General features: G+C 53.1%; 1 protein-coding gene and 2 long non-coding RNA genes across 3 annotated transcripts; all 3 read right to left on the reverse strand.

The window, feature by feature from the left end:
- Positions 1–17,139: 17,139 nt before the first annotated feature.
- On the reverse strand, positions 17,140–19,396 carry LOC120393616. Its single transcript, XR_005592096.1, has 3 exons — positions 19,335–19,396; positions 18,347–18,500; positions 17,140–17,258 (listed from the first exon to the last, which is right to left on the reverse strand). It is a non-coding gene; the product is annotated as an uncharacterized LOC120393616 (long non-coding RNA).
- A 402-nt stretch (positions 19,397–19,798) lies between these two features.
- LOC120393617 (maestro heat-like repeat family member 5) lies at positions 19,799–22,559 on the reverse strand. Its single transcript, XM_039518237.1, has 4 exons — positions 22,444–22,559; positions 21,555–21,710; positions 20,340–20,462; positions 19,799–19,957 (listed from the first exon to the last, which is right to left on the reverse strand). Exons 1-4 carry the CDS (start codon positions 22,549–22,551, stop codon positions 19,832–19,834), a joined length of 513 nt encoding a protein of 170 aa, XP_039374171.1. The 5' UTR covers positions 22,552–22,559; the 3' UTR covers positions 19,799–19,831.
- LOC120393618 lies at positions 22,558–23,724 on the reverse strand. The gene is made up of 3 exons (XR_005592097.1): positions 23,663–23,724; positions 23,005–23,148; positions 22,558–22,619 (listed from the first exon to the last, which is right to left on the reverse strand). It is a non-coding gene; the product is annotated as an uncharacterized LOC120393618 (long non-coding RNA).
- Between the last annotated feature and the right edge of the window lie 3,996 nt (positions 23,725–27,720).

Genomic DNA, 27,720 nt, shown 5'->3' on the forward strand with positions numbered 1-27,720 from the left:
GATCTGCCAGCAGATCTAATGCTGCAGCCGTCTGGTTGGTTAATATTTCCAAGATAGCTTGCAGCCTGATAATGCGGTTCAGATTGTAAATTGGCCCTCTGGCCCCTGTGACAAGCTCGGTGGGATTCCAGGTGGCAGGCCCGTAATGTTTGATGATCCGCTCTGGGGGCCACTCCTGAGCTCCCCAGGCCTGGGAACTCCCGGCAGTTAAAGTGGAGTCCACAAACCGCTTTTCCCTAATAAGATCATCATACACTCTAATTCCTAGTGTGTTTCCCCGGTTTTGGGGCAGGAGAAAGAACAACGGCCGAATATACCCCACATAACATATCCCTGACCAATTTGGCGGCAGCCTACGATAGGCATAAGAGCCACAGAGCCAATAATGGCCCTTTAGGGCCCAAGTCCCATTAGCAAAAGGGCCATCCCAGGTATCGGGGTCCAAGGGTCGTTCATAGTATATGTGGTTGCCTGTTCCTAGGGGTCCTCCGAATGGCCCACCCATTACGGAGGACGGTACCCCATCAGCAGCACAGTATTCACATTTCCATGCTCCAGCTCCTGCTTTCCAAACACACTTACAACCTGACCTGGGCCTATCAGTATTTGACCAAAAGTATCTAAAGTGAGTTACCCGAGTCCCATTAGAGTGCTGCCATGCCCATTGATACCACCGTATCACATGCTTTTTACTAGTGGTATTATCGCGTTGACAGGCTAGAAAGAGGGAATCAAAGAACCCATCTAGTTCCACTGCCTTACAACCCTCACCGGTATGGTGTTGATAGGAACATCTTACCCAGCTATTATTGGTTAATTTTACATGGGTATGGTTCCATCGCCCTCGATATTTAGAGCAATCATAGGTGTGACAGCCAGGATGATGGTAGCAATCATATCCCCGGGATAGGGTCCAACTACATTTACTTTCTCCCAGGTACCGGCCCCCACGCCGTGTTCGATTAAGGCAAAAGATGCCCATGCCAGCTGAATAGAGCCGCCAGGGGCTACTATCCGTGGACCATTGCTCCGTGCCATTATGCACGACGCTGAGGTTACTCAGCAAGTATTTGGGCTGCACTGGTTGGGCTACCCAGGGCCATTCATCCAATTCCCCTGGGCCACCGCACACCCAGCAGTTAGTGAGATTAAAGGAATATGCGATTATCTCTCCTAATTGTAAAAACCTGTTCTCCCAACCATAAGTACAATTAAGTAGACAGAATAGTGGCAGGAGGAACAACTTCATGGTTTCTTTCTTTTAAAGAGTCCCTTTAGGCCCTCCAGTCCTTGATACTCCCAGTTGGAGTCTTCACCTGTGTCACCCCGGGCGTCCGGAGCCGGGGTGAGCAGAGGGCTGTTGTCCTCTTCAGTTGATTCGTCCTCTGGATCCGAGCTTACAAATCGTTTAACTCGCGTGCAGTGCGTCCATTTGTCGCTTCCAAGAACCTTGACGGCAGCTTGGCTGATGAGCGAAACAGTATATGGGCCTTCCCACCGTGCTGTGAGAGGATCACGCTTCCACTTCTTAATAAAGACCCGGTCACCGATCTGGAACGAATGCACAGGTCGATCCAAGGGAAGGGCCTGGAAGGGTGCTGCGTACCGGTGTAGCTGAAACAAGACAGATTGCAGCGCAGAGACCTGTTTCCACAAGGAATCGTTCCCCACCTCCCAGTTTACATTTTCCCGGAACCCGGGGATGAGTACTCGGGGAGGGAACCCGAAAACCAACTCAAAGGGTGAAAGTCTCAGACCCTTACGGGGGGCCCTTCGAATGCGAGTGAGCGCAAGCGGCAAGGCATCAGGCCACTTTAAACCAGACTCCATGCAGAGCTTTGTTAAAGTATCTTTGAGAGTTCTATTCATTCTTTCTACCTGGCCTGAGCTTTGTGGCCTCCAGGGCGTATGCAACTTCCACTGGATACCGAGGGCCTGCGCTACCTGTTGGACCACTTGGGAGATGAAATGACTTCCCCGATCTGACTCAATTACCTCGGGGAGGTGGAATCTGGGAAGTATTTCATGTAGCAGGGCCTTAGCAACCGCCCGAGCTTGGCAGTGTCGGGTGGGGAAACACTCTACCCACCCGGTAAGCTGGTCTACAAAGACAAGCAAGTATTTGTAGCCTCGGCAAGGGGGTACTTCAGCGAAATCCACTTGCCACCTTTGGAAGGGGTAGGTAGCCCAGGGTCGGCCTCCCATTGGAACAGGGGGCCCAGATCCCTTCTGGTTTGTGTGCTGACAAACAGAGCAATTATTAACAATTCTCTGGGCTTCTGTGTGCATACCCACTGCTCTAAGGGATCGGGCAGCCAAGTCAACCATTGCTCCTGATCCTAAATGTCCCTCTTTATGCAGGGATTGAAGAATATCCTGGAGCACAGGACGGGGTACGAATATTTCTCCCCCGGGTAGCTTCCACCACCCAGAGGAGGTCTGCCGGGCCCCTGCAGCTTGAGCGTAGGATACCTCCTCTGTCGTGTAGCGGGGGACAGGAGTTTTGGCTTCAGTGTCCTGAACTAAAAGAAGCCATACAGTTCCCCTGCGTGCTGCCTCCTTGGCAGCCAAATCAGCCAATCGATTATACTTGCGCTGCTCCGCTTCAGGAGCCCTTCCATGTGCACGGACATGAATTACAGAGACTCGCAGGGGAAGCATTAAGGCTTCAAGTAACAATTTGATAAGGGTCCCATGGGCAATTCTTTGGCCCGACGCTGTAATGAAACCCCTTTCTTTCCATAAAGTCCCATGAGCATGTACTACCATGTACGCATAACAACTGTCAGTGTATAGATTTATGGTCCTCCCAGCCCCCAATCGGAGAGCCTCGATGAGAGCTACTAGTTCTGCTGCTTGAGCGGACAGAGAGGGGCTGAGTTTAAAGGGATACACCATCTCTGTGCTTTTAATTATCACAGCAGCCCCTGTATACCGCTTCCCATCTAGTACATAACTAGAACCATCGACATATGCCTCAAGATCAGGGTTGGGCCAGGGCAAATCCGAAAGATCAGGACGGGGCTTAGTCTCTTGCTGCAGGACTTCGACACAATCATGGGTTGGAGCAGCAACACCGGGAGCCTGAGGATCAGGCAGTAAAGTAGCTGGATTGAGAGAACTAACTGTTTTAAAAGTTAGGTTGGGGGCTAGTAAGAGTCCCACCTCATACTTAGTGTGCCGACTGGGGTTCAGGTGTCTATCCCCCGCCCCTGTCCCTAGTATCTGGGGTACTCCGTGAGGTACCACCACCTCAGTGTCTCCACCCAGGGTTAATTTTTCGGCTTCCTGTACGAGGAGAGCAGTTGCAGCAACAGCTCGCAAGCAGGCCGGCCATCCCCTGGCAACTGGATCTAAGACTCTGGAATAATAGCCGATGGGTCTCCAGGTCGGTCCTGAGTTTTGACAGAGGACCCCAGACGCTACCCCAGCTCTTTCGTGGACATACAGAGTAAATGGCTTCCGTGGATCTGGGAGAGCCAGAGCAGGAGGCTGAATTAAAGCTCTTTTAAGCTCTTGAAATGCTTTCTCTTTCTCCTTAGTCCACTTCCAATGCAACAGACCTTCTTTAGTAAGGGCCTCATACAGGGGTCTAGCCTTTCCCCCATAATCAGGGATCCAAAGTCGGCAAAAGCCGGTCAGTCCCAGAAAAGCTCTCAATTCTCTAGGGTTCTGGGGCTGAGGGCTGTCGAGTATAGCTTGGATTCTATCGTTACTCAAACTTCGACTTCCCTGACTAAGGCGGTACCCTAGGAAAGTGACCTGCTGTTTAACCAGTTGTGCTTTTTCCTTAGAGGCTTTGTATCCCTGTGCCCCCAGGAAGTTAAGAAGTTCTACAGTTTGTTCCTTACAAGTCTGCTCTGTCTCAGTACTTAAAAGTAAATCATCGCAGTACTGGACTATGTTGCACGCAGGGTGTCGAGCTAGGAAGGGAGCAAGGTCCCTCCGTAGCTGACTACCAAAAATTTCCGGTGCACAGGTAAGGCCCTGCGGAACAACAGTCCAGAGGTATTGGGCTTTGTAATGGGTGTCGGGATCTTCCCACTCAAAGGCAAACAGCTTTTGAGATTCCTGATCAAGGGGGATAGAAAAGAAGGCGTCTTTTAAATCTATTACTGAGAACCAACCATGGCTTTTTGGTATCTGTCCTAGAATCGTGTGGGGGTTTGGGACAACAGGATAAGGCGCCTCTATCAGCTTATTGACCTGCCTTAAATCCTGCACGAGCCGGTATTGTCCATTGGGCTTAGGCACTCCCATTATCGGGGTGTTATACGGGGACGTGCCCTCCCTTAGCCACCCACATTGTACAAACTTTCTAATCAGGGGTTTTAACCCGATTTGAGTGGCCAACTTAAGGGGATACTGTCGGATTCGGACGGGGCAACTCCCTTCCTTAAGGGTGAGGCGTTTCTGGCACGGGCATGGCCTGCCTCCTCGGCCCAAACTCTGGCATTGATGCCCGGCAGGGAAGCCTCGTCAACCCCTTGGTGTGCTAGGGCAGGTTTCACAGCAGCATTAAGTAGGACCATCTGATAATTGGAAGCTTGTTGTTTTGGGAGCCTAACTTCCATCGTCCCATTATTGAACGAGAACTCCGCCTGTAATTTGGTGAGGAGATCTCGCCCTAGCAGCGCAATGGGGCAGGAAGGGCTGCAAACGAATTGATGGGATATTTGGCGGTCCCCTACTTTCACTAAGAGGGGGAGGGTTTTCTTTAGTGTAATGTGCTGCCCCTCTATTCCTTGGACCGTGACACACCCTTGGGCTCTGGCTCGTGGTACCGTGTCGAGGGGTAGTAAACTAAGAGTAGCCCCTGTATCAATAAGGGCTGTAATTGGGCAGCCCTCTACCTTAATTTTTACCATGGGATCCAGACTGGCGGGTTGTGCTGCCAGGAGGGGCCGTTGGGTCCCCCGGCCTCCCTATAGGGTGGCCCCCTCTCCCGTGCTACCATAGAAAACGGGCACGGCTGAAGCTCTCTCCTTGTGTCCCTCTCCCCTGACCTGTCTGTGGGGACATTCATCTCTCCAGTGGCCCTCTTCTTTACAGTATGCACATTGATTCCAACCCAACCGGGGACCCCTTCCCCTTCCCACTGTTCCTGGCCGTCCTTTTACCTTGCCCCCCTTTTCCTCTCTTCCTTCCCTCAGGGCCATGGCCAGTACGCGAGCCCCTTTCCTTTGCTCCTTGTCGTCCCTGCGATCATAAACTTTCATCGCAATTCCCAAAAGTTCCTCTATGTTTTTGCCTGAGGCTCCATCTAGCTTCTGCAGTTTCCTTCTGATATCCTCATAGGACTGTCCAATGAAAAGGGGAATTAACACCTGCTTTCCATTGGCATCCTCTGGATTGAGGTCAGTATACCTCCTACAGGTGTCGCACAAGTGCTCATAAAAAGCAGCTGGATTTTCATTCTTTTCTTGTCTAACATTATACAATTTGGCCCAATTTGTGGTTTTCCGAATACAACGTTTCATTCCCTGTACCACTGCCGTGGCATAGTTATGGTGTTTTGTCCGGTCTTCAGGCTTTGTATGTCCCCAATCGGGTGGCGCAACAGGGAGCCGTGCAGGCACCTCATCTACCGGCACCCCTGTCTCTACTAACCACTTACGGGCTTGGGAGAAAACTAAGTGTCTCTCCTCTGCCGTAAGAAGGGTATCTAGGGCGACCCTCATATCCCCCCAGGTGGGCTTATGGGCTGTGACCAAGGTCTCAAATACGGTTGTCAGCGGGGCAGGGTTCTCCGAAAACGGGGGATTCTGGTGTTTCCAATTATACAAATCACTGGTGGTAAAGGGGACATATACCATAGTCAGGACACCAGCACCCCCATCACCGCCAGGAAGCATAGTCTCCCGTAGGGGGCCCTCAAATACTGGGGTAGCCTTGTCTGGGGTATTCTTGAAGGAGACAACAAACGTTGAGCTCCCTGTCCCCTGTGCCTTGAGGCTTGCCCTAGGATACCGCTTAACTCGGTCTGCCACTGAGTCATCATCATCAGAGTGCTCCGAGACAGACAGCTCACCCTCTATCTCTACGGCCGGGTCTATCCTTGCAGCCTTTTGCGTGCCAGGCAAGGGTTCTACCTCTGCGGCCGGGGTTTCCTCCTTCGAGGGAGGGGGAGCAGGAGCTGGAGCTGCCGAAGCTGCTGGGGCTGCTGGGGCTGCTAAAACCGGGAGACCAGGGTATACAGGGGGAGGAGGCATCGGGTCAGGGGCAGAAGGAATCACAGCAGGCGGACGGGGGGTATCATAAGGGGGACAGGGCTTTTTAACAGGGGCGCGGGCTAATAAGGCTCTGATAGCTTGTGCCCTGCATTCCCGTAGCCATGGGGGGGGGGATTGGCCACGAGATCCTGCCAGATATCTATATAGGGGTATTGATCCCAATGCCCATCCTGAGTAACAACGTTATGTACAGCCTGCACGGTTTCCAATTTGAGTGTTCCCCTGCGGGCCACTCCACCCCAAATGTTGGCCATTCTAAAGTACAAAATTTTTCCAGATTATCTTTACACAATACAATTCCATAATTGGCCTGGCATCTGAACGCCTGCCAGTTTTCTAACATACATCCTAGGGGTGTCCGGGTAGACATACTTTGTCCGGACCCCATAACACCTAGATATCAGCCTGGTCACGGGTTCGGCCAACTCCCCTTGCTTTCAAGATATTCCGGTCCCGGGGGAAATTCCCCTCATGAAAGTCTTGGGGCGGCTAGAGTTGTCTTAATTCCTAGACCAGGCTAGCATAACCGCGGTTTCCAAGTTGTCAATGCAATGTAAAACACAAGTATTGCTATCAAAAACAAACACAAGAGGGTAGTATTTACATTCCAATATTCATTCAGCACGGTCCACGAACCAGTGGAGTTAGTGGAGTTATTCATTTGCTGTGCCTGAACCTAGGTACCTTAATCAGAAAACTCTTACCCACACACCTTCCTATCTGTGGGTTCCTTTACCATTAGGGGCCCAATGTCCCAACCCTCACTCTTCGGGGGCGTTAATCCTCAAACCCAGGAGGTAAACGCACTTACCACGCCCGGAGTGGCCGCGTCCGGCAGGTGGACTCCCCTCTTCTGGTACTGTCTTGCTTCCGTGTCGGCTGGAGTTCTCTGTGGAGGGGGCGTAGCCGTCCCGGCCGATTGCGGTGACCCGGAGCTCGAGCAAACCAATAGCTCAAGGTGGCCACTCTCCTGAGCCGTCCTCGGCCGCCGGTCAACGCCCCCAACAGGGAGAGAAGTCCCGGTGTGGAGTCGCCATTTGTTAGCCAAAAGGGCTCGTTTTCCCCCCGGAGCTTACCTAATTACACCAAGGAGGCACGGAAGACCAGGAAGATGAGTACCATTAGCTTTATTGATCGATCAGCTGAGCGGGTGTTCTCGTCCCGGCTAATGCCTGAGAGAGACACACCTTACATGGCCAGATGGGCTTACCTTTATACCCCGAAACAAACAACTTTGTTGACGTCTTATTTACGTTACTTGGCTGACCTTATGGGTCCTGTAAATGCATCTATAGGGAATATTGGAGTACATAGAATACATATATCAATCAAAAAGGAACAAGATATGCATAACTGTCACAGATACATCCATCATGATAAGGGTGCAGCTGTGCGGATACATTTATCATTGTAAGGAAGACATAAGATATCGCCTTTGACCCACTATACTAACATACTAACTACTTTTGGCTTCACGCATGAGAAGGTGACCCATTAAGCGAACTACTTTTGGCCATGAGCATGAGAAGACAGCTGCATGTATGTCATGCCAAGCGTAGGCTAACTGATAAGCATGAACTAACACAGATCAAGCATAAACTGATAATAGCTGACACAGGCTTTTCTCTCTACTTGCATTTTAAGGCCTTGATTTTACTTATGCTAAGGGCCTAGTCTTGCTAACAGGCTTGTATTGGCTTATTTTTCTAACAGTCCCTGAGCTACTCTCTGCAGCTGGACAGAGGGAATTGAACCTGGCTCTCCCACATGGCAGGTGGGTGCTGGGAGCACAGGACCTATCTGTGAGAGAGGGGCAGGGCTAGGACACCTCCCCGTTGTCAGTGTCTCCCTGGGCAGGCTTGGCTGGCTCCCTGCCTGGGGAGCTGGTGGTTGTGAGTTGTGTTGTAAGGTGCCTGTGTCGCCCGTGCATCGTACAGGGAGTTCAGGCCCCTAACTCCGCTTAGTGGATCACTGGGTTGTTCCTGTAAAAGCAGCAAAGAATCCTGTGGCACCTTATAGACTAACAGACGTTTTTGCAGCATGAGCTTTCGTGGGTGAAACAAGAATTCGGTTGTTCCTGGATTTTCTCGCTGCTGAAACCAGGTCCTGTGTCGCTCAGCACTGCCCTCCCTCAGTCCCGTCACGGGGTGTAGCCAGTCCGGTCTCTGCAGAGCCCAGCTGAGCAATGCCTGATTGACATGGGTGTGCACAGGAGAAGAGACAGAGCACAGGCTGGAAAGTGACACATCACAGCAAAGCCCAAACGCTCCTCCTAGGGGCACGATATTCCCTGTGGGTGCTGGGGGGACACGCTGTGATGGGATCCGCTGTGCCCCCGAACCCTCTCCAGCCTGGGCTGTCTCCCACAATGCCCTGCTAGTGACCAGCAGCAACCCCTCCAGGCGCTGTTATCCCTCGGCACAACGGCATGTGGAGCGGCTTGATTGCATGGATGCTCCCGGAGCCACTCGTGAATCCCACAGTGAGGTGCCCGCCAGATCCCCCCAGCTCCCAGCACAGCGCCTCAGGAATATGCTGTGTGTGTTAGTAATTGGTTCCCCACTTCCTCACTGGAAGGTGGAGCTACACCAGGAATGTGGGGTCTGTGGTGTCGCGGTTTGGGTGGGTTATTGGAAGAGCAGGGAGGACTAGTCTATGGCAGAAGCCTGCGATTTGCCTTGCCTGCCCGACTTGCGCTTTTGGCTTCACTTTTGATTTTTGATTTTTTTCCTCCACTGTCATCAGTTCATCCCTTCCCCACTGAACTGCCCAGTGCCTGGTTTGGAGGTGGAGGCGGGAGGAGAGCGACAAGAGTGAGATTTCAGCATCTCCAGTAGCCCCAACAAACACTGTGGGGTTTTAATTCATAGCTGTTGTCGGTCTGGGGGAGACCCTGGTGCACCAGCGGGGGAGGGTGTCTGATGGGGTTGGTGGTCTGGCTGGGGGCAGACATTGCATCCCCTTTCCCACTGCTAATTGAATGAGAAGACAGACGTCCCTGTGGAGCAGATAAGAGCCTCAGAGAGGTTTCATGTTGTTGTTTCATGTTGTCCTAGGTTTCCTTCCTATGGACTGCATCACCAAGTGGAATTCATGGCAAACCATTGCCATTATGCAGTAAAACATCTTTAAGACTTCGTCTTCGATGAATCAATGAACAGTCTCCACTCATGTGGATTGTGAACGATGTTGCAATGTCCTGGTGAAATCGCTCGCCCAAAACTGTGGAGCTGCAGTAGTGCTGGGGCAGTGATCCCCTCCAGTGACCTGGGCCATCCTTTGAGCTCTCTGGTGAGACCCCTCAGCCTTCCATCCTCAGTCTCTACCCTGATTGTCTGAGCAGGGCGTTAATGACAGGGAGGAGACTCAAGGCCTTTTTGTTCTCTTTTAAGACCAAGTAAATAAGTCATAACCACTTATATGTTTGATGGATTTTGCTGCTTCTCTGCATTAATTGTCTCTGAGCAGTTCATGATTCTCTCTAACATTGCAGTTCTTCTAAAATACTGGCTGAATAATTACTGTGCACACTTGTTGGACTGGAGCTCATCTAAGAGCACTTTATTGAGGTCATTCAATGTATGAATTTCAAGATCCGATGGTTAATTTAAAAAACAGGTCTCTGGGGGTCCTATTCCCAATTCAGCCATTGACTGGCTTTGTGACCTAAGACAAGTCAATTCTCCTTTTTCAGCCTGAGCGTCTCCCTCTTTCAAGTAGGGATAATAATGATCCGCTCCTACCTACCTCAACACACTCACTCTTCCCCAACACACACACACTGTCTCTCCACACACACAAACAGTCTCCACACTGCAGCTGAAAAGCAGCTGGCAATCTAGTAGGATGACCCTGGAACAATGGGATAGAGAAACCTGCATCACTGAAAGTGCAGCCACAAAGACACCACACACCAGCTTCCCCTAGCTGGCAAGAATCAAACCTCCACAGAAAGATTCCTGTGGTATCGTAGGCCAGCTTCCTAAGGCCTCAGCCTCAACCACTTAACACAGGGACCTTTCTACACTCTGGTTCTGTTCTAACGGAAGGATCATTTCCAATTGTTCGCTCAGCCCAGCTTGCCCAGCACCCTCACTGCTGTGCATCTCTGTATGTGTGGCCATGGCTGAACAGCAAGAATTCCTGCCCATTTCCCTTCTGGCTGGAGCATGGTTAGAGTGTGTTTGTGGTTAATGATTTTGCTGTAGATTGTTGGCTTCCTGCTTTGGCAATTCAGACAGTCCCTTTTCCCAACATATCTCCAGCACATCAGTCCCTGGCTGAGTCTCCTGGGCAGTGGAAAACATCCCTTGTTTGGTGCTGCCAAGGGGATCATGCAGAGATGAGATGTCTCTCGGTTTGGATCAAAGGGGAATGTTGGATGGAATTTATCACACAACCCTCCCTGCTCCGCAGAGCCCCATGGGGAGAATGTAGAGAAGGGGGAGTCATTCCTCCCCTGCACTCCCAGAAGAGTTGCTAGGACTCCTTCCTACCAGCTACTCACCCCTGGATTCATGCTTAGCTCCTAGGATTTTTCTGCTCCAAAGGCTCCATAGTCCTGGGGTGGGGAGGGTGTCACTGCACAGTCTGAAACACAAGAGAGGTTTCTGGAATTGAAGGAAGGAGCAGAAAATGGAGAGGAAAGAAACAGAGAGAAAACGCCTCGTCTCTCGCCCCTCCCCCTGCCTCCCCCATCAAGAAATGTTACCAAGGACCAGCATTAGGGGAAATGGTGCCCTGGGCAAAACTTGTACTTTGGCAAAGTTCTTGGTTCAGGCTTGTAGCAGTGATGGAATAAACTGCAGGTTCAAATCAAGTCTCTGGAGTACATCCACAACTGGGATGGGCCATTCAGTCCTTTGTACAGAGCTTCAGTTTGTAGCCAAGTCCCTCCAGAGGTAGGAAGCAGGACTGAAGACAAGATGGAGATGAGGCGTCAGTCTTTTATAGTCTCTTGCCATGTGGTCTTTGCTTTCTTTGTCCCAAGGACACTCTATCCAGCACGTGACATCGAAAAACCTTAGATTTCTGTCCATAGGCAGGTCCCTGCACACCTTGCTGAGCCACAAGGCATATCTGCCTTCGCTAAATGGGTCAATTGTGTAGCTGATGGTCCTTAATGGGCCATCAAGCAGGCTAGGCAGAGCTGACACCAATTTGTCTGGCTGGGGTGTTCCCCAGAAGCATAGCACAAGTTGGAAATACAGGCAGCATAGAGCCAATATTCATAATGTCAACTACAAAAATGATACATATCTAGAGATAGCATAATTATAATCAGCCAATCATAACCTCTCCATAGACCCTTTATGTGACCACCTTTATACAATATTGGCTGCAAATATAGAACAGTGGTGGCAACGGTGATCTATACAGTTACAGATTATGTCAATAACGTCACAGGAGGTGACATGGTATCAGTGAGACTGATACTGGAATACTGCCTCCAGTTTTGGTGTCCTCATTTGAAAAAGATGGTGTGAAATTGGAGCTGAGACAGCAAAGAGCCACCAAATGTTCTGAGGGCTGGAGAAAAATGCCTTCTAGTGAGCTATTGAAAGAGCTCAACCTGTTTAGCTTATCAAAAGAAGATTGAAAGGTGACTTCATTGAAATGTTGAAGTGCCTTACTGGAGAGGAAAGATTGGCTATTAAAGGGGCTTTAATGTAGCAGAGAAAGGAATAAAAAAACCCAATGGCTGGAAGGTGAAAAGAGACAAATTCATATTACAATTAAGGCACAAATATTCAACAGCGAGGATGATTCACCACAGGAACAAGCTACCAAGGAAAGTGGTGCATTCTCCATCTCGTGACGTCATTTCATGATGACTGGATGCCTTTCTGGAATGTGTTTACCCCAAAAGTAGCTAAGTTGTCATACAGGAGGCCTGTGATATGCAGGGGTCAGATTAGATGCTTCTGTCTCTTCTGGCAATAAAGTCGACTAGTTTCTTTAGAACTGAGTGTAGCATTGGGAGCAGCGTCTGATGTTTTCCTGTCTATCCGGCTTGCTTCCTAGAACGAATGCTCCTTGAGTGGGGTGATCCACAGGGAGTAGCTCAAACCTTCAAAGTGCCTGGCCAGGGGCAGGACATTAGCCCAGCAAGGGAGGGGTGTGGCAGTGACATCACAAAGGCCTTTTGCAGGACCTCAGACTATTGGCCAAAGGTGGTGGGGAGGTGGTGACCTCACAGAGAGATGCTGACATCAGCCGGGCAGGACAGGGGCGAGGGGCCAGGGAAGCCTCAGAGACCCTGTGGCTTTGCTTCAGCAAGTCTCCTTCTCCAGGTCTCTCTTTGAGGACTGGGGGAATATTGGGGTTCACGTACCTGAGCGCCAGGAGGAACCTCTTTCGAGTTTTCTCCTTCCCTTTTAGTGATTTTATTTGAAAACAGCCGACCCTGTTTAGAAGGTAAGAGCCTCCTCGAGGTTTGAAACTGTTCAGTCTGATCCATCTGGTGACAGTTGAATTCATGGAAAACGATCTTAAGGAGGCAGAATTTTATTCCAAACCTGGCATCTTGTCCCTTAGAATCACTGAGGACATTAGGGTTTGTCCATACATAAGAACATAAGAAAGGCCGTGCAGGTCAGACCAAAGGTCCATCTAGCCCAGTATCTGTCTACCGACAGTGGCCAATGCCAGGTGCCCCTGAGGGAGTGAACCTAACAGGCAATGATCAAGTGATCTCTCTCCTGCCATCCATCTCCATCCTCTGACGAACAGAGGCTAGGGACACCATTCTTACCCATCCTTGACTGGAGATTTGTAATGGGAATCACTAGGAGAGGAATGATCCTGGGGAAGTCAATGCCCAGCCTCCCAACCCTGCTCCTTTGGCCTTGTTTAATGAACAGATGAAAGATAAGAGCATTGTACTCAATACGTTCAGTGTCCATACAATCTCGGTGCACACTGGATTTGAAAGTTGTCCTTCTTCATCCACGAGTGTCCATTTGAAATCAGAGGATTTATAATGCCCCATGGGCTACTTCCCTGTGATACACAGGGTCACAAACATCGTGGTGAATAGGACAGATGACTAAGTAATCACAGTGGGTTTCACCCCCGTGGGATCACCTGTAAGGATTTTTCCTTCCTTTAAAGAGGGCAGGACCCAAACCCCATTCAGAAGACATGGGGAATCTTACAGTAAATTCTTCCCACATAGTCCCCTTTGTAAAGCCCATCTATCGGAGCTTCCCTTAGCACAAGAAAAAAAGGACACGCAGTGGTAACCACACAAACAAGACTTTATTTCCTATGGGGAAAAGGGCTAGGATAGGACAGAGAAGGGGCAGATTAACAAAACTTTAACTCTGGAAATGCTCCACTCTCCCAAACAGTTACACCCCTGAGGTAATGTTGATGTTCTCTCTCTTCTCTTGCAAGGACAGTGGTGGATGGCTGCTGCTCTCTTGACATTGGACATCAGGGACGGACTTCGATGAGGGACATAGGAACGGGTGAGTAGACCTAACTAAAACCCCTCCCTATCCCTCTTTGCGTCGTCTCTGCCTGGATGTTAGACCCTATCTACGCGGATTCAATCCGTGCGTGGGAGTGTGCTTCCCCACCCAAAATAATAGAGCACATGGGAAAAGGTCACCACATTCTTTTCCCAAGTCCAAGATGGCCACCTTATAGATAACGCAAAAGGTACATGCCTTTCTTCCCTTCTTTACTAAAATTTGGCAGGGGCAACTAGCATTTTACAACCTGGAGACTGGATTTGACCGATCAGGGGATGTTCTGGGACAGGGTGACCCATCCAGAAGGGGGTTGTGTATCCCCTCTGAGAACTCCTCCCCCTGTCCTCTACCAATTGAAGTGGGTGTCAGCCCTGTAGGACCACCCGAGAGGATTTGACCAAACACGGAAGTAATGTGGCGGAGTGACCTGCCCGCAACAGGATCACATGGGCCATCTAAAAAGCCCTCACACCACCCTCTACCAATTGGCGACGGTTTCACTCCCACCTTGGGCCATCACAGAAGGGAAACATGTACCAATCAGAACAGATATAGCCCGAAGGTCGAGGCCATGATTTCTGCAAAACACATCCTTGGAACGAGACGGCCTCTTCCCCGCAGTGTTGGGTTGCGACTTCCAGGACGATGCTGCCAGTCACGCAAACATGGAGCTCCGGAGATCGGCGGCTTCTGGCCTAGGCCTTCGGGCACTACCGATTCTGATCGGTACGTTTCCTTCTGGGATGGCCTAAGGGATGAGTGTGAAACCCTGATCGATTAGCAGAGGACGGTGGGGATTTCATGGAGGGGTGATGGGCCCTCTTATGGGCAGGTCACCCCACCATGGCACTTTCACCTATCTGGTGAAATCCCTCTCTGGTTGGTCCTAAGGATGAGGCCCACCCCAACTGGGGTGAGTTCTTGGAGGGGTTACATGACCCACTTCCGGATGGGTCACTCTGCCCCAGAACTTTCCCCCGTTGCTCAGATCCATTCCTGAGGTAGATCGATGGCGATAAAATACCCCCAGATTGGGGAGGAGGAGGAGCTCTTAGAGGGGTCACATGCCACTCCTTGCTTCTGCTCACGTTTGCATCTTGACCCCAAAAGTCTTATGTCATGGGGTCATTCTCCTGGTGACAGACGAGTGATGCCTTAGGGGTGAAGGGGCGAGGTCCCTTGGCTGGAACCAAATAACTGCCCTTAGCCTCAGTGTGGTTTGACCTAATGGCCACAGTCAAAATGGCTGCCCTCCCCCTCAGGGCTGTGTGGCCCAACGACCAGAGTCCGTGGCGCCGCCTCCCCTCAGGGCTGTGTGGCCCAGAGACCAGAGTCCGTGTGGCCGCCCTCTCCGTCGGGGCTGTGGGGCCCAATGACCAGAGTCCGTGTGGCCGCCCTCTCCGTCGGGGCTGTGGGCCCAATGACCAGAGTCCATGTGGCCGCCTCTCCATCGGGGCTGTGTGGCCCAGAGAACAGAGTCCGTGTGGCCGCCTCTCCGGCGGGGCTGTGGGGCCAGAGACCAGAGTCCGTGCAGCCGCCTCTCCGCGGGGCTGTGTGGCCCAACGACCAGAGTCCGTGGCGCCGCCTCTCCGCGGGCTGTGACCCAACGACCAGAGTCCGTGCAGCCGCCTCTCCGTCGGGGCTGTGTGGCCCAACGACCAGAGTCCGTGTGGCCGCCTCTCCGCCGGGCTGCGTGGCCCAACGACCAGAGTCCGTGCGGCCGCCTCTCCGCCGGGGCCGTGTGACCCAACGACCAGAGTCCGTGTGGCCGCCTCCGCTCGGGCTGTGTGGCCCAACGACCAGAGTCCGTGCGGCCGCCTCTCCGTCGGGGCTGCGTGGCCCAATGACCAGAGTCCGCGCCGCCTCTCCGCCGGGGCGTGTGACCCAACGACCAGAGTCCGTGCGGCCGCCTCTCCGTCGGGGCCGTGTGACCCAACGACCAGAGTCCGTGCGGCCGCCTCTCCGCCGGGCCGTGTGACCCAACGACCAGAGTCCGTGCGGCGCCCTCTCCGCCGGGCTGTGTGGCCCAACGACCAGAGTCCGTGCGGCGCGCCGCTCCGTCGGGCTGCGTGGCCCAACGACCAGAGTCCGTGCGGCCGCCCTCTCCGTCGGGCCGTGTGACCCAACGACCAGAGTCCGTGGTGGCCGCCTCTCCGTTGGGGCTGTGTGGCCCAACGACCAGAGTCCGTGGCGCCGCCGCCTCTCCGTCGGGCCGTGTGACCCAACGACCAGAGTCCGTGGCCGCCTCCGTCGGGGCTGTGTGGCCCAACGACCAGAGTCCGTGCGGCCGCCCTCTCCGTCGGGGCTGTGTGGCCCAACGACCAGAGTCCGTGCGGCCGCTCTCTCCGTCGGGTCTGTGTGGCCCAACGACACAAGTCCGTGTGGCCGCCGTCTCCGTCGGGCTGCGTGGCCCAACGACCAGAGTCCGTGCGGCCGCCCTCTCCGCTGGGCTGTGTGGCCCAACGACCAGAGTCCGCGGCGCCGCCTCTCTCCGTCGGGGCTGTGGGGCCCAACGACCAGAGTCCGCGGCGCCGCCCGCTCCGTCCGGGCTGTGGGGCCAGAGACCAGAGTCCGGCGGCCGCCTCCTCTCCGTCGGGGCTGTGGGGCCAGAGACCAGAGTCCGCGGCGCCGCCCTCCCTCTCTGTCGGGGCTGTGTGGCCCAACGACCAGAGTCCGTGCGGCCGCCCTCCCTCTCCGGCAGGGCTGTGTGGCCCAGAGACCAGTGTCCGTGCCGCTATCCTGTCTCTCACGCCTGTGTGGCCCGATGGCTCCACACAATATGGATGCTCTCTCCCTCAGTGCTGTGTGGCCCAACGGGCAGAGTCAATATCGCTGCCCTTCAGCACAGGGCTGTCTGGCTGAGAGTTCAGAGACAAGATGGCCGCCCCTCCTCTTGGGGTTGTGCAGTCTAGTGGCACATTGGGAGGTGGGCTGCCACCCAAGGATGGATGGTGGCCGGGTAGGGGACCCAGGCCCTTGTTACTCCCCCCCGGGTCCTACCCCAGGGCCTTGTCCATGGCCAATGTGTTCGGCACTGAGTCAGTGGGGATCCAGCCAGAACATCTGACGTCAGTCACCATGGCGATGGCTAGTTCTCCCAGGTTACTTCCTACGAGATGTCTCTAGGCCATGGGCTGGGGGTCTCTGGGCTCCCGGCGTGGGAATCTCCCAGAGACTCCGAGCTCCCTTGCACGTCTGCAGGCACCCGGGGATGGGGTTGGGTCTCGGCACCTCGGGGCTCTGCAGTCAGGGGCGTCAGCTGCTTCTGGACTGGAGCCTACAATGTGCATCCTCCATTTTCGGCATCTGCCTAGACCGAGCTGAGCTGCTCCCTTTCACACTGGTGCTCCAGTTGTAGCATGTCCGGCAGGGCTGGGGAGGGCTTGGCTTCCGCCGCCTAGACTGTGAGGTTATGTGTGACTGGTGCACCCGGCACATCCTGCTCTGCCTCTTCTCTCTCCTCCTTCCCATGCAGCAGCTGCTTTGCCGTCTCCCAAGAGATGTGATCAGTGGTGGGCTCGGTTGGCTCCTGTTAGCCTCTAGATGTCTGTAAGAGGGAGAAAGGGCAGGAACACAAATCAGAAGAACAAAACCTTCCAGCAGGGTAGTTTTCCACAGCACAAAACCACCGCACTTTGCTAATGCTCCTTTGTAACTTCCCTGAGAGCTGGCATTGCGTAAAGAGAGCACCCAACCCCCCACAACCTCCGCTACCCTGTGGGCTGGCAATGGATAGAGGGAGTCTGGGAGACTTTCTCCTCTCTCCGCCTGGCTCTGATGACTGAGGGAATCACATGCGAGAAGCTCTGTGAATGTAGGGCTCTGTGCAGTGGGGAGAGATGTCAGACATGGAGCCCAAAGGTGGGGTTGTCCTGACTCTGCAGTAACTTCATTACAGTGAGAGAGATTTCAGAGCTCAGCTACAGGGTTCTGCCCTGTAACCGTGTGTGGGGCTGGGGCAGAAGTGGGGCAGTGATGCACTCATGAAAGGAGTAGGGCTAAGGGGGGCCCCGTGGTACAGCCGCTAAAGCCCCTGTGTGCTGCGTTCCAGCCGGGCCGGCTCTGCCTGGCTGGGGTGGGGCGAGGCGGCTCCGCGCGCTGCCGTTCCTCTCCCCCCCCCGGCCATTTGGGGATTTAGTTGGGGATCGGTCCTGCGTTGAGGAGGGGGTTGGACTAGATGACCTCCTGAGGTCCCTTCCAACCCTGCTAGTGATACTCTATGAGCTGCTCTTGCCTGTAGGCTCCGCCCCCTACAGCTCCTGTTGGCTGCGAATCATTAATCCCACCCTGGCCCTGCCCCTAGCTGCTCCTCACTCCAGCTCCAACCCTCGGCTCGACCTCCACTAGGCCCCACCACCCCGGCTCCAGCCACTGGGCCCAACCGTCCATGCTCTGATGTCCGACACCAGCGATATGTAGGAGTTGTTCACCTCCGGGATTTCCATGCGTATGGCCCTGACTTTGTCAGCTCTGGTTTTCATCTGCCATTGTGCTGCCCCGTCACATGGCTTTATTAGATCCCTTTCAACTTCTTCAAAGTCTTCTCTACGCCTCACTGACCTACACAATTGTCTGTCATCTGCCAATATCCACCTCGTTGTTCAGTCCCTGTTCCAAAGATGCTGTTGTACGTACCATAGCAGGACAAAGAGGTCTTCTGTGTCGGTCCCGGTTCCCTAGTCGAATGCGGAACCCGACACGAGATTTCCAAGCTTCTGCAGCCATTTGTAATGTCTATTGAGGATGTGCCCTGTGGTCCTGTCACATGTCAAAGGCACTTCCTGAAAAGCTGAAACAAAGAGGAAACGGGTTGGAAGCCCCATGGTGCTGATGTGACTGGTGCCTAGGAAACCTCCCCTTCAGATGGCCATTGCCACATGCTATTAGCTACCCAAGAGTCTGCAGGCAAGAAACAGCAACTCAGCTACTCCCAAAATAGCCCTGGACAGAGAGGAGACCCCATTCCGTGCGTAACTTCCCCCTCCCCCAGCATACGCACGTCCACACGCTAAAACACAGGCAGGTGGGAGCAACTCTGCTTGGGATGGAACAGAAAAGCAGAGGTGTTAAATCATCCAACATTTACGCACAGATCCGCATAGGAATTTAGACTCCTAACAACATCTACTGAAATCCTGTGTGGCCCTGGGCCTTCGTTCCTTAAGAGGTCACAGGAAAGATGTTCCCAATGTGCACTCAGGGAATTTCCTATGAGCTGATAACCAAGATATGAGTGGTTCCCTGGCCTGAAATCTCTCCATTACAGGGAGGGCAAGTGATGAATCTTTCCTACAGAGGGTAATTGTCATCATCACCACCACCACCCTTAATAATAACAACAGCCCTTTTCAATTCTGTCAGGCCTTCCTTCAGAGATGTTCTGACCTCTATGAAGACAGTCTCCCCACACAGTTCTAAGGCTACGTCTATTCTAGGAGCTAGGGATGGAATTTCCCTGCTCCCGTACACATATTGTGGCACCTCGATCAAAGCTCACGTGATCATCCTTCTTCCTTAAACACTGTCCTTAGACAGAGAGGGACACATTCAAACTGTTTTCAGGCCCTGTGCTGCACCCCTGTACTTCCCACAGAGGCACAAACACACAGAGGTATTTCCTTACCTTCATACAGGCGGGAGATGCCATCTTCAGTCACTGTTTCAGACAACAAGTCACAGTAATGGTGGATAGTATTTCCTAGACAGACAATGAATCTCATGACTTTTCAAATCCTTTGCTTAAAACTGCGAAAGATGCAGCCATTCTCCCAAGACAGCCCTTGGGAAATTAAATACATTCCTTACATCTGTTCACAAAGCACATTAGATAAAGCATCAGAAGCCTAGAAGTCACTGAGAGACTGATTTCCAAAGGAGATTGAATTCACATCATGCTGGTTTCCCCAAGGCGCAGCCAAAGAGGAGTTGTGGGCAGGGGAAGTTGGTGCGATCGATACAGCTAAGTTGCTCCACTCATCTTGGAAGTCATGTTAATCTCTCTCTCTCTCTCTCTCTCTCTGTCACACACACACACACACACAGTTTTAAGATTCTGGTGCTGTGAGAGGGAACAGAGCAGCAGTCTAGAAAAGGGCTTTGAAGGAAGCAGGTCAAAAAAGCTCAAGTGAAGTCGCTCTGCTTACCAATGAACAGGGCTGCAGAATGTCTGATTGTTGTCTGTGAGCTTTCCAGGTATTCTAAGGCGTGGAACAGGAATTTGGGGATGTGGCTCTTGTTGTTCTGCATCTAGGAAGAAAGAAGGAAGAAACGCACAATATACAAATGACATGTTCTTCCCACAGGGACTAGTCCAGGGAAGCCAAAGCATAGAGCCAGGGCATGGCAACAGCCAGTATGAGCCCATACGCCATAGCAGCACCTCTCTGGAGTTACTGTTGTGTTCTCCAGAACCTCAGCTTTTGTTTTCAGAAAGTTTGCAGGTCTAACAGTTCAGGAGAAAAATTTCAAAAATGTGAAGGGATTGTAACTCCTGCAGAAATGAACCAGCAGAGAGCCTGGAATAGAGTCCTGCCACCCGATGGAAGCGGATGGGTACTCAGGGTGTGGGGTTAAAAAGGTCTCCTCAAGTCCCCATTCACCACTCTGAAGGTACAAGGAATTCACCTACCAAGCACTTCCAGGCACACTTCCGGAGCTGTGTGGAGCCATCCCAGGCCATGCTGCGGAACAGCGTCTTCAAATGAGCCCACCTGAGAAACACTGCGCAGCGGAAGAGCGTCAGTTTGCATCTCTGCAAGAGAAGGTGAGACCAAGAGGGTTCTCACTGAGAGAGGGACAGTCTGGGGGACATGGAGCCTTCCCGTCACTTGTTCTCCTGCTTTTCCTGCTAGTGGAGGAGATTCCTGTCATTTGTTGTACACAGGAGTGTGCTCAGGAGAGGGAATTGGCTGGAGCGAGCCAGAGCCGTCCTGTCTTTGGATGGTTTGGAGCGGTTGACCAGGGCCCTGCGCTTTGGGGGGCCCCGCACTTCAGGGGGACGCAGGACGTGGGCCATGCTGGGGCCAGGCGCAGTACTCCCGGTCCCACTATGCTATGCCCCACCTCGCCAGCGCCCAGCGTCGTTTGGGAAATGAGGGGGTGGGGCTTTGGGGGGTGGGGAGGAATAGGGATGGGGCCGGGGGTGGAGCAGGGGTGGGACGAGGTGGGGTGGCACTTGGGGGAAGGGATGGAGTGGGGCTGGGGCTTAGGGCAGAGTAGGGGGTGTTGTCCCAGGCCCTGTGCCCCTCTATGGACGGCCCTGGAAAGATTCATAAGTGATCTCCACAGCTCAGTCCTTAGGTGCAAAGAGACTGCATGAGAGCGTGAGTCAGCTTTGGGATCCCAAAGAGTCGGACCAAAGGGCCCCCAGATCAGGCTTCCTCCACATCCCAGTTGGCCCAACAACAGAGGGCAACGTCCGGTGAATTCTGGGAAGCTGGGACCTGGAGAAGTTCTCTCAGGAGCTCCAGGGAAGAAGTCAGGGCAGCTGCACCCACTTTCCAGAAGGCTGTGGGCAGATATCAGCTCCCTGAACTGAAGGGGCTCTTACAGATCTGTGCTCCCTTTTCTTTTGCTGCCTCTTGTTATGAACCTTTGGATGCAGCAGCCCAAAGGCCTGAGGCCCGTCTTTGCAGGAGAGGGTCAGGGCTCTTTCCCAGAAGAAGGCTTTTCTTCCCAATTGTGCTGTGTGCTGTGAGAATGGATGAGGCACTGGGCTCCAGCATGGAGTGAAGCAGGGAGGAGAAGACTCTGCTTGGGCAAGGGGCTCTGGCCATTAATGGAGTGGGGGCCCCAGGAGATTCTGGCTCTTTACTCTTAAGGAAATAATGACCGTGGCACTTACCAGTGTCACACTCTCATCCCGGTCTTCAAGGTGCAGCAGGAGCGGGAGCAAGCAGTGGATCATCTTCTGCTGCACGATGGGTTTGTCCGGGTCCTTCACGCTGCTCACCACGTTGCCAAGCAGTAAAATGGCAACGGAGCGCACGCTGTCCCTCTCCTGGCAATGACACACAGGGAGTGGGGAAGCCCGGTTAAAGCCAGGCAGGATCAGAGCATAACGTGACAGAGTCATAATCCGCACGCTGCTCCGGTTCCCCCGTGTTAACTGACTTGGGTCGCGGGAGCAGTGAGGCCACCAGGCCAGCGCCATAGACATCTTGTGTAGAACAAGGCCTGAGACACTGTGCAGGGCAGTGCAGCCCCATGGTGTCCTAGACACAATTTCTGTCTGGAGAGCACAGAATCCTAGACCCCTAGAAGCTTAGGGGAGAGGGAGGGAAGGCTGCTGGAGACTGGTCTGGGGAAGGGGAGGAGCAGCTGCTGGAGCCTTACAGGGAGGTGCTGCTACAAAACACAGCAGTTCTTTTGCTCCTTGGTGCCCCTGAGAGACGGGAGATTCCCGACCCACCTCTTTCCTGCTGGGAATCTCCACCTCTTTGGGGGCCGGTGTTCTCCAGACAGCTGGTCATCTGCCCAGTGCCAGGACCCCTCTCCCCGAGGCCAGGCGGCAGCAGGGGCTGGGAGCATGGCGCTGATGCTGAGCTTTGCAGAGAAGAGCTCTGACAGGGAGGTGGCTGAGCAGGAGATTCCCCACCCATGGCAGGGGCACCCCTTGGTGGCTTCTGGGCTGGGCTGTGGGGTGGGAGGGAAGGGGATGGGAAGAGAGAGACAAGGGCACCAGAGACAGGCGGGTGGGAGGAATGGGGTTCTCCTGTGTTTCCCAGCCTTACGTCATCAATGAAGGGGCGAAGGCTGACTGCAATGTCCTGGGAGATGGAGCCAAGCCCCTCCCCATCCAGGAGGTAGATGATGTCTGCAGCTTGATGCATGGCTCCCATGACACGCCTCTATCCGTGTCACAGAACATGTCCATGATCGCTGGCAGCTGGGCCCGTAACGAGTGCACCTGCAGCAATGGAGAAGGCAGCTCATTACTACCCTGGATGACAGCCTGGGGCATATGCTGGCCCATCCCACTCCCACCTATGAGACACCACGGCTGGCACAGCCGCCCAATGGGGCACAAAGTCATTCTCCTGTCACTCTCTGCCAGCTGCTCACTGTAACCTTTGTCTTTGCTCACCCGCCTCCCCACTGCATCACATCAGCAATCAGGGGTCAGCTCACGGGAGCAGGGACAACGTCGTGCCTTGATTTGCTCAGTAAAGCACCTCCAACATTCGAGTGCTGTGCGTTAAACAACAAGGCTTGTGTGGGGATCTCGCTCTCATTGCTGAGCTATTCGATAGACATCGGCTTCCTCGGTCCCCCGGGCAATCCACGCCCCTCACCTTTTCTGGCTGGAGCACAATACTGCCAAGGCCTCGCAGACTGAGCCGACGTACAATGGGGTTTTTATCTTGGGTCCATTCCATGAGCTGTGCCTGGAGCTCTGATTTTGTCAGTATTGTCTCAATGGAAGGACTCTGGAGAAACTGGAAAGAGCCAAATCAACATCGGGTTGAGGAGCAGAGGTCTTCCTGTGGGGTCTGTCCCCTGGACACTCATCTTTACCAAATGGCCACTTACTCCCATACAACGTCTCCAGTGTGTAGGAAGCCAGTTGCTGCTCTTTCAGTTGGCTCATTCCCAGAACTTAGACTAATGCACAAGTCACAAATAAACCCCCAGGGAAAGGGGAATCTCCAGGCCCCACTGAGTGCCATGGAGAGACCCCTGGGGCAGAAGAAAAGCAGAACCCCAGGAAAAGGTGAGGAGAGAAGCATGGCCTTGGGGCACCGGAGAAACATCTCCTCTTGTCACATGATCCCACCAAGGTACATCCAGCCAGGAGCAATCTCACCCTGTCTCTCCCTCCCTCTCTGTGCCATGCCCCACCACCATCCATGTGCGGAGAGGAGCTAGCTGGCTGGAAGGCTGCTGAGCTGCTGACAATGTGCCCAGAGCTTACTGGCCTGAGCTGCTCTCCTGTCAACTAATGAATCTCACCTCAGTGCAGAAAGTTATGGCGATATTTCTCTGCTCCTCCTCCTTCTCCCTTTGAACAGTGGTGACGGCCTCTCTGAAGACGGCAGGGAGCTGAGGGTTCTCAAACTCGATCATGGCTCTGGAACATGGAGCAGAAAGTCCCTTGTGGTTATCAAGGGGGAGAGAGAGTTCCTCTCTAGTTGCTGGGCTGAGATGGCAGCCTGGAACAGAGGAACATTTCACACGGAAATCCCATTCCCAAGAGAGACCCACTGAAGAGGAAACTTTGGGCTCCTACCTTGCAATCACGCCAACACCCTGCGAGTAGTAATATCGTGAGGCTATCATGTCCCAACCCTGCTGAAATTGGATGCTGGCAAATTCCTTCCAGTATCCGGGCATGGAAAAAAGAGTCTTCACAGCCTCCACCGACGTGCTAAAGACAAAAAATACCAGTGTCAGGCAACGAGATCAGCCCCAATCATGGCAAATCTGCACACGCCCTGGCACACACAGTATGGACAGCAGGAGCTAGCCTCCCCGAGGATAGATCCAGTGTGATATCATGGTGCTTCCCTGCCCAATGGGCCCTGTCGACACTGCAGTTTCATTGAGTTTGTAACCAGTTAGTGACACTGTAGCTTCTTAAGATGGTTGATGTCATCACTCAATGCGGTTGAATACTTGATTCTTTACTGTGACAGGTAACAGGACTCAAGCGGGCATGTGGGGCCAGATCCTTAGTTGGTGTAAGCGAGCCTGGGCTAACTATAGCACCCGAACAAATGATGGCCATGAACAGCCTACATGTGTTTAGCAGAGCACATCTGTTCTTCCTTTTCCTTTCAGTCATTACCTTAGGGGGTTGAGGCAGCTGGATCCCTCCTCGGGGCTGGATGTCGTGCTGGCCATGTAGGTCCCTGGCAAGTGCAGATCCATCACATACTGCACTTGCCTGACGCAGAGGATGAGCATCTGGGGATACATTTCCAGGATGGCTTCTCGGTATCCCCATAGGAAAAGGACCTCGTAAATGGTCCTCATTGCCTGGAGGGGGGAAAGAATTTCACTCCACTATCCCAATTTGCCACCTGCCCCCATTGCCATTCGCTATTGTCCTTTTCTCGGGTCTCATTTCCTCCCCAGCCTATTACAAAAGAGGATTGGCTCCTGAGAGGGGAGGAGACATTTGGAGGGTCCTGAACCTTCACCCATTCCTGGAACGGAAGCAGGATGGAGCCCTACGGAAAGGTCAGAGGAGTCTGGATGATGTTATTCCCCATTATTTCGCTTAATGGTGCAGACTCTGTGCTTTGGGTTTCCAGCCATGACTGGACGGGCTGAAACCATCCTGAGGAGATCTGTTCTTGTAGACCCAGTGTTTCTGGCCCAGTCAAAAGTACTGGACATCTCATGATCCCATGCTGGGAAGATTTCTAGTCACAATTTAGAGAGCCAGAAACCTGGATACTTCCAAGAGACACCCGAACTGCACCTGCTCACTAAAGAGCCACCTAGAGCGGCAAACAGAGCCAGGGCACCAGCAGATAAACCGCTTCAGATCAGTAACTTTTCCTGGGTGAAGCTTTATTTACACCTCTTTGGTTTGCTAGGAGGTGGCCAGGACACACTAAGGCCTGGTCTGCATTACAGAGTTATGTCAATGCAAGGCCCCTCACCCAGCATCACCCTAACTATGGAATTTCCTTCCCATTGGCAGAACTGCCCTTGGTGCCAAATTCATAACTCCACCTCCACAAGTGGCAGAGAGTCCAGGTCGATGCAGTGTCAGTGTAGACACAACGTCGCGTACGTCAACTGGCTTTCAGGAGCCTTCCCACAATGCCCCACCCTGACCATACAATCGAGAAGAGCGCGTCTGGTGAGGACGCACTGCCGACACAAGCAGCAAAGTGCAGACACACACAAGGGATAGAATTGCTGTGGCGGCTGTATGCCGAGGTTACGCAGGTCGGCTTCATTGTGTAGTGGAGCCGTGGCCTGAAGCTAAGAAGGGGTGAAGCTCACAGACACACACAGATGCACTATCCTCCCCGCGGTTGCAGGTTCTCAAAGTGACATCTCAAACCTCACTTACAGCCAGAGACACATTGCCGCTCTTCTCCTCCCGGTGTCTCTGCTGGAGCTTGTCCAGCAGCTGCTGCAGCACCTCCCTGGGGAGCTGTGGTTCTTCCCCCAGGGCCTTCCACAGCTCAATGGCACATCTGCAGATTCAGAAAGAGAAGTCAGACCTTCCCTGCTTGGCCACCTCTTGCCCTCCCCAGGGAGAGGCTTGGAAAGCGGGCAGGAAAGGCGTCTGAGAGAGGAGACACCGATTGGTGCAGGGAGGCTGAGGCAGGGCAAGTCCCGTCAGAGAAGGTTGTATTTATTCCTTTCCCCTAATGGGTTGTTGTTCCTGAAGCTAGCACCGCTGTTTCCAGGACAGTGACCATGATCTGACCACAGAGTGACCAGCACAGTGTGACCACCAGACTGTGCAACATTCTGCTCTGTTACGCTAGGCTCAGTCCCGAGGAACTTGCCTGACCTCAGTGCAGTTCCTCTGGCTATTTGGGGGTGTAACTGAGACCCAGCATTTGGCCAAGTGTCTCTTAGCAGCTGAATCCTACTGCAGTGTGGTGGACGGGTCAGACACTGACTCAGAACATGCCCTGATAGGAGAGGGTTCAGGGGAGATTGTACTGCCCAGTGTGACAGAGCTGGAAGGAAACTAGTACTGAAATCCCCCTCCTCTCTTCTCTCCATTCTTGCTGATCTAACCGCTCCTGGTCCCCCCAGGCATCTGCACAGGAAGACTGCAGACAGATCCAAAAGGCTTCCAGTCATTTAACTTCCAAGTTTGGTGAGGAAGGTCGGACATGGTGGTCAAGCCCTGGGGACACTGAGAACTAGGTTGGACAAACCAAGAGCAAATGGCCTGGATTTAAGGTCTTCAGGAAGCTTGACTGAAATTCTGTGCCAACGCTGCCGAGTTTCTATAGCTTCTGAGCACAGACCCTGGAAAGCACTGGGGCTGCTTCAAGGAATTCAAACCTGAAAGGTTTACAAATCAAACACTCAAATCAATATGAAAACCAACACTGTATTCCTCTGGTAACGGAACTGGGTAAGAAATTCAGTTTCTTTCATGCTGCTCTTCAACTCTCTCTCCCATGTGACACAGATTTGTCTATGGTCAGTGCAGAACTGCATTGCAGAGGATGCTGAGGAAAGACGGAGTTTTGACCTCTGGCGAGGGTCCAGTTGGGTTTCACGGCCCCTAGGCACATGGAGACTGTATTATAAACACCTCAGCTGGATGACTCTGCAAAGTGATCGGCAATAACCAGCAGGACTCAGGGTTCACAACGTATTGAGATGAAAAGAGGCACTCACCCCTCTCAGAGCTGTTCTTGCCGGCTGTCTGCAGACTCAGGCAGGCTGCACTGCATTTACGCTCTGGTCATGTGTGGATCATTTATTTATTTATTTAGTTTGCAACAATTAGGTCTGGAACTTTCTGTTTTAAGAGATTTACCTCTGCTGCGCAGCGCCATAAGGATGAGTGCATTTTTTCACCACTTCCTCAGCCATGGAATAACTAGGGATCTGACTGCAGGTAACAATCCTGCACTGGTCCCCAGCGGACGGACAGATGGACCTCATGGACCTTTTCCATCTCTGCCTTCTCTCACACAATAGGGAGCAGCCAGACCTCATGAGCCAGGGATGTGGAGTGAGCCCCAAAGTCATTTATTGGCCCTGTACTGGACGGGAGAGGAAGTGGGGTGACCCATAGCAATCAGGACAGTGCTGGACTTCCCCAGAAAACTGGCACGTCTCCATCCTGGGGAGTGCAGGAGGAGGGTTGGCTCCTCAGTGGCTGGGCCTGGGCATCTCCTCTTGGTGAGCCTGGACAGCTCTCTGCACAGCAGGAAACTCCCTCCAGCTGCGTGAGCCCGACGGACCCTTCCCGGACTGTGGCCTGTCGGTAGGAGCAGGAAGAGAAATAATGGCCTGAGGTGATAACAGAGCAGCTCCCTACCTGTCCGAGGACAGCGTGTGTGCCACACAGCTCA

Source organism: Mauremys reevesii, unplaced genomic scaffold, assembly GCF_016161935.1.
Source record: "Mauremys reevesii isolate NIE-2019 unplaced genomic scaffold, ASM1616193v1 Contig26, whole genome shotgun sequence".
NCBI lineage: Eukaryota > Metazoa > Chordata > Testudines > Geoemydidae > Mauremys > Mauremys reevesii.

Coding starts and splice junctions, on each gene's coding strand:
- LOC120393617 (XM_039518237.1), bottom strand. CDS start 22,551: ATGGGAGCCATGCATCAAGCTGCAGACATCATCTACCTCCTGGATGGG. Junction 20,463..21,554: donor GGGATGAGAGTGTGACACTG/GTAAGTGCCACG, acceptor CTTCTCTTGCAG/AGATGCAAACTGACGCTCTT. Junction 19,958..20,339: donor AGTGTGCCTGGAAGTGCTTG/GTAGGTGAATTC, acceptor CTTTCTTCCTAG/ATGCAGAACAACAAGAGCCA.